This window comes from Centruroides sculpturatus, unplaced genomic scaffold (genome assembly GCF_000671375.1).
Source record: "Centruroides sculpturatus isolate CEXI.00-Female unplaced genomic scaffold, Cexi_2.0 scaffold617, whole genome shotgun sequence".
NCBI classification, from domain to species: Eukaryota; Metazoa; Arthropoda; class Arachnida; order Scorpiones; family Buthidae; genus Centruroides; species Centruroides sculpturatus.
Genome location: NW_019385101.1, coordinates 372,239 through 393,774, shown reverse-complemented (window position 1 = coordinate 393,774; position 21,536 = coordinate 372,239). Strand labels below are relative to the sequence as shown.

Sequence of the window (21,536 nt, the reverse complement as noted above, 5' to 3'; positions counted from 1 at the left end):
ATCATGAAAATGTCGTAAGGTGGATCATCCTTTCCCATACGATTACATGTAAAACTAAATAATTCGTTCCAACGCGAAAAACATACTCAAATTAAAGCCAAGTAATACATTTAAAAAAATAACTGTAGTAAGAAAAACAAATGAAAAATGCGAACTAATGTAACGTCGTATGGTGAGTTTTTGTTCGTATCGTGGAGCAAAAATATGTTCGAATTTCATGTCGTATCCTGAAAATTTCNTAATATTGAAGAGTATGGTACTACAGTCTTTGTATCTTTAAACAATAGGGTGCCAAGTGTAAAAAGCCAAAGTGGTATCATGCCTGAAAGAAAAAAATATTTTGGAATATATTAATTTGAAATTTCAATAGTACATTATTAAGTATATACAGTGAAATATCAAAAATCAAGATTCAACCATCAAAAATGGTTATTAATGTTTTTAATGGTAACTGTGTTGACGTTCTTTCAGCTTTTATGTTCATTCAGAATTCTCACTTTTTTTAACTTTGAAATTAGTGTATTTTTGAATAAATTAGTGATCTTCTATATTTTGAATCTTCGTAAATATTCCTATATTCCTTGTGTAACACTGGCTTGAACTTAGAATAGCAAAACTTGAATTACAGTGTATTTGGAATTTACAATACTGTTACTTAAAACATGCTATTTTAAAAATTTGAACAGGGTCCATCGCCCAATTAGTCCGGATTTTTGACAATTCACTGTATATAAAAATAAAAATTATGAACTTTTACATATACTTTTACTACTTTTTTAGCTGTAGAGAACAATGGATTATGCTGAATTTCAGAATATTAATATAAACAATATTAGTAGGAATTATTTTTCAATTTTAAGAGATGGTTGTATTACAAAGTTAATTCAAACAATCAGTTCTCTTATTAGTTTTCTAAATTGGATTCTGTGAAATTCTTAATTGCATATGCAGTCAGTCTTAGAATTTAATTACTAAACCTTATAAAACAATTCATAATAGTTGAATTACAGATTATGTAAGTGTCTCATTGTATGAAACCCTTTATAATGCCAGAACTAGTAATGGAAATAAATTAGCCCACTGAAATTTATAAACATTTGCTTGAACAAATCAATCTATACATCTGGTATGATAATAAATAAAGTGCATTTACTTTTACTTCCAGGCAACTTCAATTATATCTAATCAGAATAAAGATAGTCTATCACAGAGTAAATTGAAAATACAAATAAAGCAATAACTTAAGTGTGGTTTTAATCATATTTTTTGATTTAAAAGTCAATTTTAAGTATAAAAACAAACATTAGAAGTATTTACTGTCAACTCAAAGAAAAGAAAAAAATTTTAAATTGCAAACAATTTCAGATGTAATTTAAAATAATGTAAATTCTTATTTGTGACCAGCAGAAAAGATCACCAAAATTTTTCATTGATTTAAATAGAATGTGGACCTCTATAAAACTCTTATAAAACAATTCATAATAGTTGAATTGCACCTGTGATTCAAGCCCAACTCCAAAGTATGACTATGTTTTTTGGTCACTTCCATACAAATCAGCCTATGATGTATGGAATACATCATAGGCTGATTTAGGTATGCAGCTAACTTTAGGTATGCAGCTACTTAAAATGTAATTTGTCATATAGAACATATATTGTTCTGTTTCCAGATCCTAGAGATACAGAAGATTGGGAGCCTTTATATAATTTTATAATATCATAATCTAATAACTTCTAACTGTAGCTATAAAATTATTTACAAATTTATGATACACAATTGTGATGATAAAATTCCTTTTTTTTCCAATTTCAAGGTCTCTAAGATTTGAGGACCATAGATGAGGCTTGTGCCTAGTGGACAAACTGGTACTGTTTCCAGGAATCAAGGAACACTATTATGATTATCATTAACCAATGAAATATAACTTCTCTACAGTAACAAGAGTACAGGTGGCTAGTTTTATATTTTTAAAACATTTTATTCAAAATGAATTATAAAATTTGAAATTCAAATTCTATTTTTAAACAGTATATCTTTAATACTAACTTTTAGTTTACAATTAGTTTAAGGTAAGTACATTTATTGATATCCAATACAACTGTTTAGACAAATTTGTGACATGAAATATTTTAAATTGTCTAAAACATCATAGAAAAATAGAAAATCAGATATGTAACAATCTGAAAATACTGTACTTTAGATTAAGAGTTCAGACAATGGAAATTTTGGCTATTTAAAAACAGCATCTTATTTACGAATTTACATTTTATAAAATGATAATTCAGGTATGCCTGAAATAGCAAATATAAAAAATAACTTCAATGCATAATTAAAATACTACGTGTAACTTTAACAATAAGCATTATTAATTCCTACCATTTGATATTTGTTTTAAATCACCACCAGTACTGGAATTGGGTGATTTCAACATTGATTCTTGAAGATCATCAAAAATAATCTCTCTATGTTTTTCTTTTGAAGACTTTTTCCAATTCCAGAACTTTTGTATTGCATATGCAATTAATAACGGAAATGGTGTCATAATTGACCCAGCTACTGGAACAACGGATGCTAGATCAGAATCTGGTTGTTTCAGGGAAAATCCTAGAAGAATAATTGCTATACCAGTGTTTTGAACACCTGTTTCTATTGCAACAGCAATAATATCTTCAGTTGCTAGACCACAGATTTTAGAAATTATAGCACCAAAAAGAAAACCCGTCCAAACATTTACCATTGACGCAACAACAATTTGCCAAGTAAACAGCTTAAACATATAAAAATTAGCATAGGTACCAAATATTATAATAAACAGTATCATAAGAATGGAAACAAGGGCAAGTATTTTTCGACAAAATTTTGCAACACGAGGCAGAAATCTCTGAAACAAAAGTCCCACACCTAAAGGAATGAGCATGGATACTAATGTTGTTAATATTGAAGAGTATGGTACTACAGTCTTTGTATCTTTAAACAATAGGGTGCCAAGTGTAAAAAGCCAAAGTGGTATCATGCCTGAAAGAAAAAAATATTTTGGAATATATTAATTTGAAATTTCAATAGTACATTATTAAGTATATACAGTGAAATATCAAAAATCAAGATTCAACCATCAAAAATGGTTATTAATGTTTTTAATGGTAACTGTGTTGACGTTCTTTCAGCTTTTATGTTCATTCAGAATTCTCACTTTTTTTAACTTTGAAATTAGTGTATTTTTGAATAAATTAGTGATCTTCTATATTTTGAATCTTCGTAAATATTCCTATATTCCTTGTGTAACACTGGCTTGAACTTAGAATAGCAAAACTTGAATTACAGTGTATTTGGAATTTACAATACTGTTACTTAAAACATGCTATTTTAAAAATTTGAACAGGGTCCATCGCCCAATTAGTCCGGATTTTTGACAATTCACTGTATATAAAAATAAAAATTATGAACTTTTACATATACTTTTACTACTTTTTTAGCTGTAGAGAACAATGGATTATGCTGAATTTCAGAATATTAATATAAACAATATTAGTAGGAATTATTTTTCAATTTTAAGAGATGGTTGTATTACAAAGTTAATTCAAACAATCAGTTCTCTTATTAGTTTTCTAAATTGGATTCTGTGAAATTCTTAATTGCATATGCAGTCAGTCTTAGAATTTAATTACTAAACCTTATAAAACAATTCATAATAGTTGAATTGCAGATTATGTAAGTGTCTCATTGTATGAAACCCTTTATAATGCCAGAACTAGTAATGGAAATAAATTAGCCCACTGAAATTTATAAACATTTGCTTGAACAAATCAATCTATACATCTGGTATGATAATAAATAAAGTGCATTTACTTTTACTTCCAGGCAACTTCAATTATATCTAATCAGAATAAAGATAGTCTATCACAGAGTAAATTGAAAATACAAATAAAGCAATAACTTAAGTGTGGTTTTAATCATATTTTTTGATTTAAAAGTCAATTTTAAGTATAAAAACAAACATTAGAAGTATTTACTGTCAACTCAAAGAAAAGAAAAAAATTTTAAATTGCAAACAATTTCAGATGCTATTTAAAATAATGTAAATTCTTATTTGTGACCAGCAGAAAAGATCACCAAAATTTTTCATTGATTTAAATAGAATGTGGACCTCTATAAAACTCTTATAAAACAATTCATAATAGTTGAATTGCACCTGTGATTCAAGCCCAACTCCAAAGTATGACTATGTTTTTTGGTCACTTCCATACAAATCAGCCTATGATGTATGATCATTTGTCTAACTTTAGGTATGCAGCTACTTAAAATGTAATTTGTCATATANCTACTATGTATAAAATACATGAAAAATTGATCATTTAATATTCTTTACTACACATTCAAAAGAAAAAAAAAATTCTGTTCTTTGTTTAAATGATTTTAAACTTTAAAGTTATTTCTACTATTATTATTATTAATTTATTATATTACAGAAAAATATTTACCTAATGCTGCTACAGTGCTTATAAATGTCATGGTCAGACTTAAATTCAAGTTCCCTTTTAATATAACAGTCCACATATTACTGGCTCCTCCACCAGGACTACAGCCAAATGTAAACAATCCTAACATCATAAATGGTTCATCAAATAGAAGTTTTGCCAATCCAAATGCCAACTGTATTAAAATAATTTTAATAAATTAATATATTGTTATAAATAAATAATAAATTAATAATATTGTTATAAAGTAAAAGACAAGAAAATATGTACTGTACCTACCACCAAAAAGACTTACGTATCTAGAAAAATGTCTTTTTATGATTTAAATGAGATTACAAACTACTATGTTCCTCTTAAACAGCAAATTACTCAAAATAATCTCAAATATTTATATATTTGTAATTATCAGTTAATGACAACACTAATTTCAATTACTGGTCTATCATATTAGGACTCTTGACTTTATCTACTATGTTACAGAAAAATATTTTGGACTTCTCTCTAGTCTATCATTTGAAATTTCAGATGACAACTATGACTTTAAACTTATGTTTTTGAGACATAATAATTCTGACATTAAATGACTGATAATATCTAATTAATTAAGCAAATTCTACTGTATTAGAAAATTTTTTATTAATGCTTGTTTAAATAAAGTATTAGATACAGAAGATTGGAAGCCTTTATATAATTTTATAATATCATAATCTAATAACGTCTAACTGTAGCTATAAAATTATTTACAAATTTATGATACACAATTGTGATGATAAAATTCCTTTTTTTTCCAATTTCAAGGTCTCTAAGATTTGAGGACCATAGATGAGGCTTGTGCCTAGTGGACAAACTGGTACTGTTTCCAGGAATCAAGGAACACTATTATGATTATCATTAACCAATGAAATATAACTTCTCTACAGTAACAAGAGTACAGGTGGCTAGTAAGATTTTTTGGGTTGTGTTTGTTAACAGATCTGCTAACTCCACAAATTCAAGAACAAATTCTTTAATAACTCACATTTCACCTTATTCAAAAGTCTTCATCAGGTTAAATTACTTCAAATATCAAAGATGCTCATGGAATGTCTCTGTAGATGTTCTGTGTCTGATATTTGAAATTGATTGATTTGATCTGCTAAATCAACCTATTAATAACACTCAAAATTACTGTTCTATCAACAACTTATCATTAATAAACTACTATTGAAACTTAGTCTTTAGTTTAATTGCTTAAAATATATTAAATTTTGAGTAAACACCCTTCTTGTTTTTATTGATTGCAAATTCTGTAATACTGTATGTTGAAATAAAGGTTATAAATGACATCCTCTGTTTTATGCCCATATGTGACAATTTTTGATTTTTCAAGTGGTCACAAATAGAATGTTTTACCATATTTGTATAATTAAACAGTTTATTGAGAAACAATAACAAAGGATGTCTGAAAGTTCTTATACAGTTTTAAGTTCAACAACTTAAGATGTATACATTAGATGACTCAAATGATGTTTATTGTAAGTTTGTAAACTTAAATAATTTTTTTGTGTTAGTTTTATGAATTCTTATATCAGCAGAGAAGGATCTCTTCCAATTACAATAAATAATAAAGGATGTGATGATTTCATCATAGTAGTTAAATATAAAATTATTAGTTAAATTATTCTTTCAATATTTTGTTCATTTTTCTAAAACTAATACATTCAGAATAATTTTAAAATAAATGCATATACGTTAATATATACATCAAAATTGGTGAGTATTAATATTTCTAATTAATAGAAAACAGTTTCACTTTTATTAAATTAAAATGGTTTAAGTATATAATTATTTATGATAAAACATTTTTGTTACGTGATTCTACAGATAAAATTAGAACCTTTAGGTCATTGGATTACTTAAAATTTTTTTACTGAAATTTTAAGTGAGTTTGTGTAACTATAATCTTAAATTTTATTCTTAAGAATTTGGATATGTTTGATTCTATATTAAAATTCAATACATAATTTTATTATAATTACTACATAAAAATGTTTGTAAAGTTCAAAAATTATAACATTTTTATTTGAATAAAAATGTTCAAACAGGGATAAGTACTATCATTCTGACAAACGTGACCTCGATACTTACAACCATATCAAAATCAACAAATCTAGAAAAAGTTAAAGTATATAATAATGATTTGTACTGCCTTGTACCGAAAAACCTACCTGATTATCAGATGACAGATTATTATTATATTTTTAAGTTAAATTTTCATCAAGTCAAAACTTTTAAAATTTTATATGTTAATTATATTATATAACTTAAATTAGAATAAAATAAAAAAATTATTAAACAATAAAAACAAGTTATTTCTACTATTATTATTATTAATTTATTATATTACAGAAAAATATTTACCTAATGCTGCTACAGTGCTTATAAATGTCATGGTCAGACTTAAATTCAAGTTCCCTTTTAATATAACAGTCCACATATTACTGGCTCCTCCACCAGGACTACAGCCAAATGTAAACAATCCTAACATCATAAATGGTTCATCAAATAGAAGTTTTGCCAATCCAAATGCCAACTGTATTAAAATAATTTTAATAAATTAATATATTGTTATAAATAAATAATAAATTAATAATATTGTTATAAAGACAAGAAAATATGTACTGTACCTACCACCAAAAAGACTTACGTATCTAGAAAAATGTCTTTTTATGATTTAAATGAGATTACAAACTACTATGTTCCTCTTAAACAGCAAATTACTCAAAATAATCTCAAATATTTATATATTTGTAATTATCAGTTAATGACAACACTAATTTCAATTACTGGTCTATCATATTAGGACTCTTGACTTTATCTACTATGTTACAGAAAAATATTTTGGACTTCTCTCTAGTCTATCATTTGAAATTTCAGATGACAACTATGACTTTAAACTTATGTTTTTGAGACATAATAATTCTGACATTAAATGACTGATAATATCTAATTAATTAAGCAAATTCTACTGTATTAGAAAATTTTTTATTAATGCTTGTTTAAATAAAGTATTAGATATAAAGATGTTATACCACATTGTACCCATTAGACAGCTGACAAGAACACTCAATAATATGATATTAAAATGCATGAAATAGCACTATTATTAAATAGTATAAGTTATATAATATTCATAAAAAACTTTTGTTTACTCAGGCATATTTTATTACAGATTAATAATTATATTTTCTGTTATAAATTAGCTTATATAACTATTATTTAAAAGATTAAATACTAAATTAACTTTCTAGTACTTGTGGAGAATCAACAGACAATAAAAAGTTCACGTAGTTTAACAGGGTGACAGATGGTATAAATGACTAGTATTTTCTTTGATCATGTTAATAGTATTTTTCAATACATTCAGTTCTCACTAGAGGTGCAAAATGCCATTACAGCTGATTTTCTTGATTTGACTTCTTTGATTTGTTGATATCAAGGAAGTCAAATCAAGATAGATTTCAGCATCTATCCTGAAATCTAAGTTATCACAAGAACAGCTTGCCTCCATTACTCCCAATTTGGTCCTATCAGTTTAGCAAATTTGTCAATTTTACTTTTACTTGCACATAAGGAGGACCTACAAATATTTCTTCTCCATGACTTCATTCAGAACAATCCAGAACACTGAGTGATAGTGGGTTCTCAGTCTCAAAGTTTAATTATTTACATCACAGAATTAAACTTAAAGTATTTTCACCTACCACTTTACCAGAAGAAGATATGCTTTTTCTTGTCCCTATGTTTTTGTTGGTAGCTTAATATATAAATTGCTGAAGCTGTGCAAGAGCCTTTCTTTTCAGATACCTGTGATATCCTTACCTCCACTATACAATATTGATTGTATTGCTATGATACAGATAGATGGAAAGATAAGAGAAAAATCAGGTGTATATAGCATACAACTAGTAAAGCAAGGAAGAAATACTCTAACATATGTTGGGACAACTGAAAGAAATTTAAGAAAGTGTATTACAGAACACCAAATGACATGCAGTATCTGAGAAGGACAGCTTTAACCATTTTTGGTTTAGATGAGACTTACAAACCAAAAATGGGATGAAGCAAAACTTTTATTTTTGCTATAAATTAGCAAATTTTATTCTTAAGGGAGGTAATGTATATAAAAACATCCAAAGTATGCAACATTTCCACACTCAGGATTTCAAACATATGGAATCATGTTCTTACTTCAAAGACAAGAGACAAAATTCATCATGTTTACGTCATGAACCAGATGAACTGACCATTTGAATTTTGAATTCATTTCCATTTTGAACATCTCCAACCTAAGATCTACATGTATCTGTATATAAGCAAAAGTGCTTTGGATAAGTATTTAAGTTTTATAAGTTATATTTTTGTTATCATGGACTATGTGAATTCTCATTTTATTAATTAAAAACAGACTTAGCTAATATGTTTAAAAATATTACTATAATCAATTTTTAAGAATTAATCGTAAAGAATCATCTTATCTTGCAGATTTTTAATTCAGAATTAGTTAACAGAACTACATTTTAATATTTTATCAGTTAGTAAACAATATATAATTAAATTTTATAGATTAATTCAATAGTATAAATTTATTAGTATTTATATAAAATTACCAATAATAGCTACTATGTATAAAATACATGAAAAATTGATCATTTAATATTCTTTACTACACATTCAAAAGAAAAAAAAAATTCTGTTCTTTGTTTAAATGATTTTAAACTTTAAATTTCATCTGTATTCTAAAATGCTAATTTCTGAAATGTACCAAAAAAAGTTTTTAACACTGTTCTATTCATTTTTTTCTGTTGTTTCTATCTTTACCTGAAGATGATCATGTTTTATTCTTGAAAGTGCTCAAATATAATTTTGGTTGTTTAAAAATCAATGTTGTTTCATAACTTAACATCTAAAAGATATTTTTAACTTCTAAGCATTTATTTTTGGTGTGTCTTATTATATTCATGAACAATTGAAATTAATGAATATACTTAAATAGAATAGAATTGAGCTTATATTGTATTTTGGAAAAACAAAAAGCAATTACAATAAAGAATATCTGTTTTTAGATATTTCTGTACTAAAGTTATTCAAAATAACTGTCTTAATGCTATCTTAAATTAAGAAATTTTCATTTCAAAGCAAAATGAAATATAAAAGATAGCATATAAATTTCAATTGAATTTCCATATTTTTCAAATTAAATATTTATAAAACTTGAAAAAATTTATTTTCTTAATTTAAAATAACTTTCCCAACCACAAACCTTTGAAAACAAAAGTAATCTTATGTTTGCAATTTTTATCAATATTATGGTAATAGGTCTATACTATATAACAATATTTTAATTTAAATATGAGGTAAAGTTATTAATTTATGTCAATTTGGTTATATAATTCTTTTTAAAGTTAATTGCATTATTGCATAAGTCAAGGATAAATTTAACAGAGTTCATTTCCTACTGTCTGATGAATATTGTTGTGCATATTAAAATTTATTTAGTATTTTCAAAATAATGTACAGAATATTTTGTACAATATTTTGCAATTTTTATCTTTATACTATGAATAGTAATGAACAAAATTCTAACAATAAAGAAAATATTTTTTAATTGAAATATTTTATGATAATGAAACTAAACTTCAAGTATTACCAGTACATAAGTAAACTAGTCATCAGAATGTAAAAAGGTCGAGTTGCATCTTGTATACATAAAAATGGCATGGCTCACAATATCAAATGATACATATAATCTTATATGTAAATATTTGATCGACTAGTTTCAAATAATTTTATACTTGAAAAAGTTTCATATTTTTAAACGTTACTTTATCAGTTCAATATCCCAACACTATAAACACACTCTTCTCTTGACAATTTCCTGTATATCATTATCTCTGACATTTCTATTTTTATAATTACACTATTACAAACTTATAAATACTCTAATTTTTTCCATACACGGTGACAAAATTTATTGTGTTAATCTTTAGTTACAGCTATTAACTACTGCCAGTGTTATTCATAAGAATAAAAATTGGAAAATAATCAAGTAACCTGAATGATTTGAACAACATATTTGCAGATATCTATTTATATTATTCCATAAACAGTAAGTGCATACATGTTTCATTAGATTCATACAGCAATCTAAAAATTTTTCATCTAAACTGGAAAAAGTTACCATTCAATTCAAAATTAAATTTTTCAATTAAAAACAGTCTGGATATAACACTAAGAAAATATGGTATAACAACCATCTGATGGAATTGTATTTTAAAATAAAATTGAAGACAGTCTGTCCAAAAAAAGAACCACCATTTATTTATTTTCAATGTTCCAGAATACAAACTTTTATGTTTTTTAATTGGATATTTTTTCTGTTTTTAAGGGAATTTTTAATTTTGATGTCTAAGTAGACTACAAAGACAGGTTAATCATCAAAAGTTTGTATTCTGGAACTTTGAAAATGAATAAATGGTGGTTCCTTTCTTTGACAGACTGTCTTCAATTTTATTTTTAAACTAAGAAAATATTTTACTGTATTAAAACTAACAAAACCAAATCAACCTTCAAACTGTTCAAGAGCTTCAATACTTATAAACATTCAACTTACAATTTGACTACATCTAAAATTTAAATTTTCTGCAGATTCTGAAGTTCTCATGCTAGTCATGGTGTAGAGTTGAAGTAAATTTTTAGCAAATAACAAATAATAAATTTTTAATAAACAATGTGGATTTATTTCTATTACATATCATCATTTTTCATTTTTTGTGCAAATTCTGATGTACTGTACCATCATTGCTTGTGAGGTGGCATCAAAGTTGATAAGGAGTAATGGCTTTTTTTTGCCATTGTTTGCAAATTTTATAAACTTTTATAATTAGTGCTTCAAAAATGCATCTAAAACTTAATAGTAAATCTAGCAGTGGCAATAAATGCATGAAATGTGGCTCTATTATTGTGGAAACTAAACCTCACATTATGGAACTAAGTGCTGGGTATTTCAAATATGGTTATTTTCACCTGCTACTAAGCAGTAGTGAGTGAGTTTATGAGTGTAATGAATTCCATTAAATATATAAGGATCATACACTACCAATACATTATTTTTTTTTTTACAAAATTCTCTTCATCACTTATCTGAAAAATTTTAATGTTTTAATGTGTATGAATGTACTTTCTAGATTAGTTTTAACTTACAACAAAACCTCAGGAACTTAACCTGTTCATAAGTAGGGGAACACCTGTACATTACGGTTTCTCATTTCCCAGTCTTTTGCTTGTCCTAGGATTCCATGAGAAAAAGAGAACTGTTTCCCAGGATCCTGAGATATAATTAATCATTTTTAAGATATAAAATGTCTTGTAATTAATCTATTTTCTTGGTATGATATATTCATTACATCATCATTTCAAGTTTTTTAATATATCATTTATATATTAATAAAATGATTTTAATGTANTTATCAATCTAATTAACATTCCCATATTATTTTTTTAAACAATTTTAAATATAAATAAAAAAAAAAAATTAAAAATTATAACAAGCTGTACTTGAAAAATTCTCTGAAAAATAACGTAACTTATCTGAAAAATTTTAATGTTTGACCTTCAAATAATTATTGTTCAAACCAGTTTTCTACAACAAACAACTTAAAAAACTTGAAATATTTCTAATACTGACAATTTTAAATCACATATAAATATTTTGAAATTAGAAAAACAAACAACTAACCCAAAATACTTTTCTGAACATGGACAACAATGATGTTGCGGATGGCAGTTAACGTGTTAAAAAAAAATTAAATAAAAACTGAAGTTCTTAACTTGATTTGCCTTTTCAACTCATTTAACAGAAAAAAATCATTTTAGTGAATTTCTAGTAAGTTTTTAAGCTTCTGTCAATCTTAATGCTATCATTTTTTTTTTTTTTAAACTGTAAAAATTTATTAGGGGCAGTCAAATGAAAACGAGACAGACTATATAACAAGTGTGGCACAGAAGTTGGTAATGCAGGTAGGTGTGTGTATAGAAGTGCCCTCAAATGGGAATCAGGAAGGAACAGCGTAAACATTCACCGCTGTGCCATTTGTCTGTTAGAATGCTCGATGTGAGGTCAGCAAGTCGTGTGTGCGTCTGACATCACTATGGATGCCCTCTGCTCGTTGACTTTCTGGAACACAGCGCCACAATTAACGCACAGCGGTACATGGAAACTTTGCAAAAATTGAAGTGTCCCATCAAATCTAAACGCCCAGGAATGTTGACATACAGCATCATTCTGTTGCAGGATAATGCCTGTCCACATGTTACCAAGACTGTTTCGACTACACTGCAGAAGTTTCACTGGAAAGCCCTTACACATCCTCCATACAGTCCCGATTTCTCCCTATGCAATTTCCATAGTTTTGGAGTCCCGAAGAAAGACGTTTGTGGCGTCAATTTGCTTTGGACGAAAAGGTGCACGCCTGGGTACAATCATGGTTCCATAGGCAACCACAAATATTTTTCTATGAAGGCATTGACCGTCTTGTCTCACAGTGGGATAAATGTATTAACAGTTATGGCGATTACTTTTGAAATAATAAATAGTTTACTTACTTTTTTCACATCTGTCTCGTTTTCATTTGACTGACCCTAATACTAAAACACATTTAATTCTTAAATATTTAATATACATGTAAAAATAAAACTAGCAAGTAATATAAATTTAAACATCAGTCTCAAAAATAAACTAAAACTGTAAACAAATTTTATTACAATAAAAATTCAGAATTAGATAACTGAGTTGATCATTTAGAAATTTAGAGAAATAAACCATAGTTGATAAATGTAAACTTTCACAATTAAAAAAATGATAGTCCCCCAGAAAAATTAATTATATGCTTTAAATACATTCTAAAATGTCAGTTTTAATCAGAGTCACTAATTTGATATTTAAACTATTCCAGATTTTTTGCATACATTTAGTAGTGATTCAATGAAAAACAGATGACTAGATGGTGACTAGGTATCCATATGAGATCAGACAGAATGGTCTGATTATTCTAAAACTTCAAATATGGCTGTGTCACAAAAATATGTAAATGATTACATAGTTATTTTCCAACTGTATGCCAAGGTAATATCAGTGTCTTATAATCACTATTCCAATATACCAGGGCTTCTTAAACTTTTTTTATTCACGACCCCATTTATGATTGTGATTTTTTCGCGACCCCCCCCATATAAAATAAAGATATATACAAATTTGCAAAAACAATAATGGTGTACTACCACAGTTCACTCTTGTGTTACAATGGAACAGAGACAACTAAATACACTGAAAAGCGACAACACTACACTAGTTCACACTACAATCAGTGTTGCTGAATCATTGTCTCGCTGCACCAGAAGTGACACAAAGCGCAACTCATGAAACCTATGGCATAAAGCATGTCATTTTCACTCTCACAAATTATTTTCAATATTTTGCATTAAAATCTTGCAACCCCAAGATTTTGCTAAGCAACCCCAAATGGGATCACGACCCATAGTTTAAGAAGCCCTGCAATATACTATTAAGAAGATTCGCAGACTTGCTATGTTCAAAATTTTCAATATACCTGTTGTTTGAAGGTATCTGAATGCCAGACATGTCTGTATGATGCAATCAAAACTATTACACACAGGTCAGTTTGAAAAAGGCTATATCATTGCACTGAGGAAATCAGGATGGCTGTAATCAGATTAGGATGCCCACCATTTGGATCATTCTGATCTGAGTGAGATAGCATTGAGTGCAGTGGCTATGTCAGGAAACATACAAGGTAAGCAAGCTTCGCATATTCCAACAGATCACCAGGAAAGATTGATTTCAAGACTTGCACAAACAACTGCAAAGGCATTTTTGTCCTCCATCCACAGACAGGCAGAAGCTTCACTACAGAATCCTCTCTTCCAATGAATAGCCATTTGTAGATTACTAGCAAATTTGCAACAACTGCTATACCTCCTACCATAACCAGCCCAGCATCATTGCAGTTGTGCCTTGACAGAGAATCATGGAATGCTATGAACTGACAGTGTATTGTCTTTAGTAAGAAATTCCAATTCTGTTTAGAAATGGATGACAGCTGTATTCTCAAGTGTGGAAGACCACTGGTGTGTGCTTTAATCCTTCCTTTAATGGTAAGTGGCACACCATATGACAGAGTATAACAATCAACCAAAGAAGTGATATAAATGACATTTACAACACAGCAGTATTTTTAGAAAATCCTAAACTCTGTATTGCCTATCATAGCAAGACTGCAAACAGCTAGGGTTTCTCTGAAATGTATGTCATGTTTCCACACTATCTGGATCTGTTCTGCTTTCAGATTCGTTGCCAATTGGGCATTTGTGGGTCCATTCCACTCCAGATTCCTTTCACTCGTAGCAGATAACAAATGAAAGGAATCTGGAGTGATAGTTTGCAACACCTGTGAGCAAATCTGTTGCAACTATCTAATCCTACAAGTTAATAAATGTTCCTTTAAATTGTACTGTTTCATAGGAAATTCTCTTTGTTGTGATATAATCACTAATTACCATTGTCATTACATTTCACACTAATAAAGTTTCATTCAATTCCAATGCTTCCTCCTTGGTGCATAACTTTTTGTCAATAATTATATATTTGAAGATTAATTATGAATAAGTCATTCAATAAAAAAATTATGCTAGTGTAAGAAAACAGTCTGAATTGACCAAAGTAAGATGAAAACTACTTTTCCATTGCTATCCTTCAATCATTATTATTCTTATCATTATAATAGATGAGTGATTATTATATTAATGAAAATCATATATGAACTTCAGAAGATAAATTTTGTTAGTGAAATAAGTGAGTTCCATGAAATGATTGAGCTTTCATTTATTTGCATTTTTATGCATCACATTTAATATTTTTACAACTGACTTGCAACATTTTCACTGGCAAGTCAGTTTACAACTCACTGAAATTTGACATTGTAACTATCAGTATGCAGTGTCTGGTATGTAAGGGTATAGAATTGAGAATGCAAATACTGTATGACGAAGTGGCCAACAATCTAACCAAAGTTGGGCTGCCCTTCATTGTGTAAAAGTTAAGATGTGCATGACTTGAACAAGTATAGGCTTACCGGATTGGCTCTGCAAAGTCATAACCTCATCAATAGATAGGCAGGCTTGAAGGGCATGAGTTTTATCAGGGCTGCTAGATGGGCATATAGATGCATAGATTTCTAAATTCTAGGCAAAAAATGACAAGTTTAGGGATACACAATTTTTTTTAATGCATAGAGCAATTTTGGGCATAAAATTTTTTTCAGAAAAGTGAAAAAGGCTAAAATTGCAAAAATTAACACAAATATGCGAATTTAGCCAAAAACTTTCCAAAATTTAGTACAAAATGGGCACAAAAAACATTTTTGGGTGCAAGACAATGAAAAAAATCTGGCAGTTCCATCCTATTATATGTATCTGTGCTGTATTTGTTAAAAGTTGCAATATCTGCAATATACTGTATTTCTGCTTATAATGTACAAGTTACACAATAAATGGGTTTTTTGAAACTGACTGATGTGACTCATGGATTACTTACATTTAAGACTACTTAATATATCATTTAAGTTAATTTTAAAAAACTAAACTAACATTTTCTCATATTTTAAGTTTAAATGTCTAACATGGACTGATTCTATAGTCTGTCTGCATAAAATGAAATCAGTACAGTATTACTAGACACTAAAACTAACCTAAAGCAAGCAACAGTTTACACAACACAAAATGCTCTGCTTTAACTTTACCTTGTGACAAGGTAGCTAATTTATGGATAAAAATTATAAGGAACATCTCTTATAAAAATATAAGGTCCATATTTTAGACCAATCGAAGCACAGTATATGATGACATATACTAAACCCCCCCACATTTCCCTTGCCACTTTCTCTTTGTATGAATGAGAATTTTACATCTACCTTCCTTCATTTCTTTATTCAAACTTTTTAATTAAAATACACAAATTATGAAAATAACTTCATAAACAAATTAATTTGAATAATCATTTCATATTAATGTAATTGATAAAAATTATCAACTATATTATTTTGTGTATTTTAAAGGACACAGAATTATAAAGTTGTTCATGTTCCTTGAAAGCTTTTGTAAGTGATGATACTAGTAAATATATTTCAATTTCTTATTAATTAAGAGCCAAACAACTGATTTGTTGTAGAAGTCATGTTTTTTTATTTTCCATACAAACGACATAATAAAAATATTACAATTATAGAAAATTGCACTATTCTTGACTGCTTAAAATAAGGTCTCTTAACTTTATGTAATGATGTCATTAGGTAAGGTTAACAAATGTTATAAGAAGAGAGTGCAAACTCCTTAATATAACTAGCAGTTTGGAAAGCTCTAATGTTTTTGACCCAATTAGCAAGCTATGTTCAGGAATAAAAGGACACAAGAACCTTGTTTTTTCACCTTGACGATGGTTTATTATCTACATTGAAAAGGTTTATGCTTTCCCTGAACAGTTATCTATACTTAATCCAGCATTTGCTTTATTAATTAATAAAGTTATTTACTTTAGAAATATAAAAAAAAAATTCAGAATAAATATGAATGTCAGCATAAATTCCATGCATATTAATTACCAATATGCATATCAGTAATGCATTTATAAAAATTAGAAATTGGAAGTTTGCTATTTTTTTGGATTCATGTTGACATCAGTCATATAAGACAATCTCATTCAAATAAAAACGACTGGCAATAATTCAATAATTTTGTCCAGAATAAAACAAACATGACATTTTTCCTCATGAGACTTTCAAATGTAAATTTATGTATTTTCTTAGCATAAGGTTGCTGTTGAGAACAAATCACACAGGAACACTTTTTCAAACAGGCAGGCTTTATGCCCAAAATGCATATCCTTTCCTATCAATAAACCAACCTTTTTCCACTAAAAGTGTTCTGGTGTGATTTGTTCTCAATGGCAACCTTATGCTAAGAAAATACATAGAGTAAAGAAAACAGCAAGCAACCAAGATCTAAATGTAAATTTGTTTTAGTAAAAAAAATTCTTTACTTCACAACTGGGTGCATAGGAAGACACTGGACATCTTTACCATCACTCTTTATTCAGGAATGTCTTACACACCAATCGTTATTCCTGAATAAAGTGATGTTAAAGATGTCCAGTGTTACCTATGCAGCCAGTTGTGAAGTAAAGAATAATGATATGGTTTCAGAATAAGTTAAAAAAATTTATTATAATAAACTAATGTTATCTAAAGACATGAAAAATCTATTATATATTTTTTATTTGTGTTTTCTAGTTTGGATTAAAACATAACAAGAAAAGAAAAATTTTATAAACAATTCAATACTTATTGATAGGCATTTTATTATAAAAATTGCTGACAAATTATCAACAATCCTATAAAAGGATCATCTAAATAACTCATGGCCTGATAAAAAAACAAATGAAACAGCCATTTCATGAAACTTTTTCACTATAGCAAAGTTTCCTTTATGAGATTCTTAAAGACTACTTGAATACAAATTCTTGTAGTTTATAGCAAGATGAAATCATAACTTGAAATGAATACTTGCTTTTCAAGTTATCTGGTCCATTTCAGCATTCAACAGGGAGGAAAAAACTATACAATCTCTTCAAAGATACAATGCCCTCCACTATCTCACAGGGTATCTTTATATCCTGAATGGAAAAGTTTCTGCTCTAATACAAATAACAACAAAATCCATATAACTGAATTAACATTTTAATCTGCATATGCTTATCAAAGATGTGAACTATATCATATATCCAAGAATCTAAAAGCTTCTGTAATTATTCCAGGCCATGCTATCTGATATTTCACATTTTCACTCTATACTGTCTTAACTTTTTGTACACCTTTCAACTAACAGTTAATAATTCTTATATTTTAACTATAAATTTGCAAGATATGGGTCCACATGCTACAAAAGGTAAATAGACACTAATCTTACAATCATATGTGTTAAGATCATGTGGATACAAAATTTAACAATTTATTCAGAACTTTTCATAGCATAATAAAAAAAAACAACTGAAGCAACCATTATTTGCAAATTTGTTCTGTAGCAAAATTACCTTCATCTTAAAGACAATACTAATGAATTTGTATTCAAGTTGTCAAATTCATTAGTTTGTGTATTTTATAACAATTTTAACATAATTGTTATAAAATGATTCAACATTTATGCTATAACAGTTATAAAATCAATTCTTTATATTAATACAAACTAATATAATGCTAAAATTAATTGACCTGAATTATTTCATTACATTCTTTTCTATTGTTTTAACACCACAATCAAATTCTAACTACTCATTAATTATAAATGTAATTGTAATAAAATTTACAAAAATTGATCAACCATATTAAGTAGTATTCTGAAAACATTTCATTATTCACAATTACAAAACTTACATATTAATTCTTAATTCTGTTATGAATTATCCAACATTTGTTTAGATTCTATGACTAGAAGAAATAGCAGTTCTAAACTGAAGTTGACAAGAAATCTATTCAAAATTTTGTAATTTATAGTTAAAAAGAATGAAATTTTTCTGAAAAAATTTCTTTGACAATGATTAGTAAAGTTTAAAACTCTCATATGCTCACACTTTAACATTATATATAATGTTAATTTTTTTTTGTAAATTTTGTTATCAATAATAATCATTTCTAATTCAATTAGCTTGATCTATTTACTACAGTTTGACCACTTGTTCTCCAAGTACATACTACTAAACCTTTGATTGTCATAAATGAATTACACGATATTTGATACATGAAAGTTTAAAAGCTTAAGTAAAGTGATTATTTTTGATATTGTATATAATTGCAATTATTGAATATAGATTCAACTTTTAAGAGTGAAAAAAAGAAATGATAATTTTGTGATATTTCTTTATTGATAAAATTAGATCTGGCCAGATTTGCTGCCAGTTTTAATTCTTTGATCCTAATCTGGACATAGACACATGAGATTCATGTGAAAAAAAAAATGTTTTAAGCATTTTGAAACTGTTCAGAATTTTCATTCAACTTGTCTTCTCACTTCATAAAAATTTTTAAGAGGAAAAGTAAATTTACTATTCACTCTTAATTAATTCTACAATATTAAATTATATGTATTTTTAAGATACAATGCATACAAAACATTTTTTATATATCTAATGTGATTATTTATTAACTATACATTTAATAATTATCTACAAAATATCAAGTTAGGAATTGTCTTATAGTGATAAGACAGTTTCTAACTTGATATTTTGTGGGTACTGAGAAAACTAACCAAAACAAAGATGATTCTAATCTCTTTTTGGGCATACTAACGATCCTAATGAACATATGATCATAAACTATACTATCATTATCAGTTTATGTATCAGAAAAATGTATTTCCATATACGTAGAGACTTTAACTTTCCCATACTTTCGATAAATCATCGCGATCTTCATTACGCAAGAAGTTTCCTATGTATTATTCAGCAGAATCCACTTATTCTATTTTTAATCACTTTTCACTTTATGACACTGATTGTATATACTAAATTCATATACTATAGACTTATTTTGTACTATATATTTAACAATTTATTATTTTGAAGCTTTTCACAAACCAAATTTATGAAATTAAATTATTTAATAGTAATTTTATATTTAGAAATGACAATTTCAAAATAATCATACCTAATTTTAATGTTTTTGAAGAAATAAACAATTTTTTAATATAAATTAACATTATATTTGCAATTTAAAATATTAAATACCAAAAAATTTGTCTCTATTGCAAATATAATTAAGGGGAAAATCGTTAGTGTATATTTTATAAAGCATTACCTAAAACTTATATTACAGTTTCAGTTTGCTATTTTAAGCAATGTTTCTTTGACTTAGTATAAACATTAAATATAAGATTAACATACAAATTTATAAACTTACCAAAGGCATTGTTAAAAACTGAGAAAAGAATCCTACAGCAGGTGCAACTGGCTTGGCAAGCACTTGTCTAACAATTTTTAGATCTAAGGCACATCCCATATTAATATAATTCAACGATACTAAAATTGCTACAGAAGCGGTAAATGCAATCGATAAGGCACTTTTTTTCCTTACAACGACAACAGGTAAAGATTGAGAAGAAGTTCCTTCTTCGGTCTTCAGCCTAATTTTCGTGTAACCTAAAAATTTACCTTTAACCAGAAAAGTACCATTTATAATAGAAATGTCGCTTTTAAAATCGACTGTGGCATTCTTTTCTACGTTAGCTACGGACGGTTTTTCCGATACGAATTGTAATTGTTCTTGGCCGGAACTGTTGACATCTACGGAATAATTAACCAGATAAACGTCGTCTTCCTTTAACGAATCGATTCGTTTAGGACTGAACGACACCGTTATAGCCGCTGTCATTTCTAACAGGAGTAAGAGAAAAGACAATATTAACGTTAATAATACGACCGGACACATCTCGAAGACCAACACGTGTGACGTCGACCGACAGAAACCAAACTACTTTTGCTGAAGACCAACACGTGTGACGTAAACATAACGCAATAGTGGCGCATGCGTAGAGCGTTTTTAGGTTAAACGTTGAATGACCTTGAAAATAAAATTTCTTGGAATTTAATCGTTTCGTTCCCTCAAAAAGAAAAAAAAATTATAAATAAAAAACTCGAGTAAACCGATCATCAGTAATATTTAAATACCAATACGAACTGTCAACCGAGACGATTTAGTTAATGTTATATGACCGGAAATTCGGTAAAATTAATAAAAGCTATCGTATAAGGTGAATTTAAATAATATTAATAATTTTTTTATTTTTTTATTTGTATTTTAATTGTGATCTACGCCACATTTAAACAATTTCCATCGCATTAATTAATTATTCAATGACAAACATGTGGCGAGTTCTATTCAACTTTTTAACTTTCAAAC

The 21,536-nt window shown here is 27.6% G+C and overlaps 1 protein-coding gene across 1 annotated transcript; it reads right to left on the bottom strand.

Annotated features, from left to right (window-relative positions):
• Positions 1-1,965: 1,965 nt before the first annotated feature.
• LOC111634702 (ileal sodium/bile acid cotransporter-like) lies at positions 1,966-21,166 on the bottom strand. The gene is made up of 3 exons (XM_023379538.1): positions 20,538-21,166; positions 6,877-7,048; positions 1,966-3,016 (listed from the first exon to the last, which is right to left on the bottom strand). Exons 1-3 carry the CDS (start codon positions 21,063-21,065, stop codon positions 2,367-2,369), a joined length of 1,350 nt encoding a protein of 449 aa, XP_023235306.1. The 5' UTR covers positions 21,066-21,166; the 3' UTR covers positions 1,966-2,366.
• Positions 21,167-21,536: the final 370 nt, after the last annotated feature.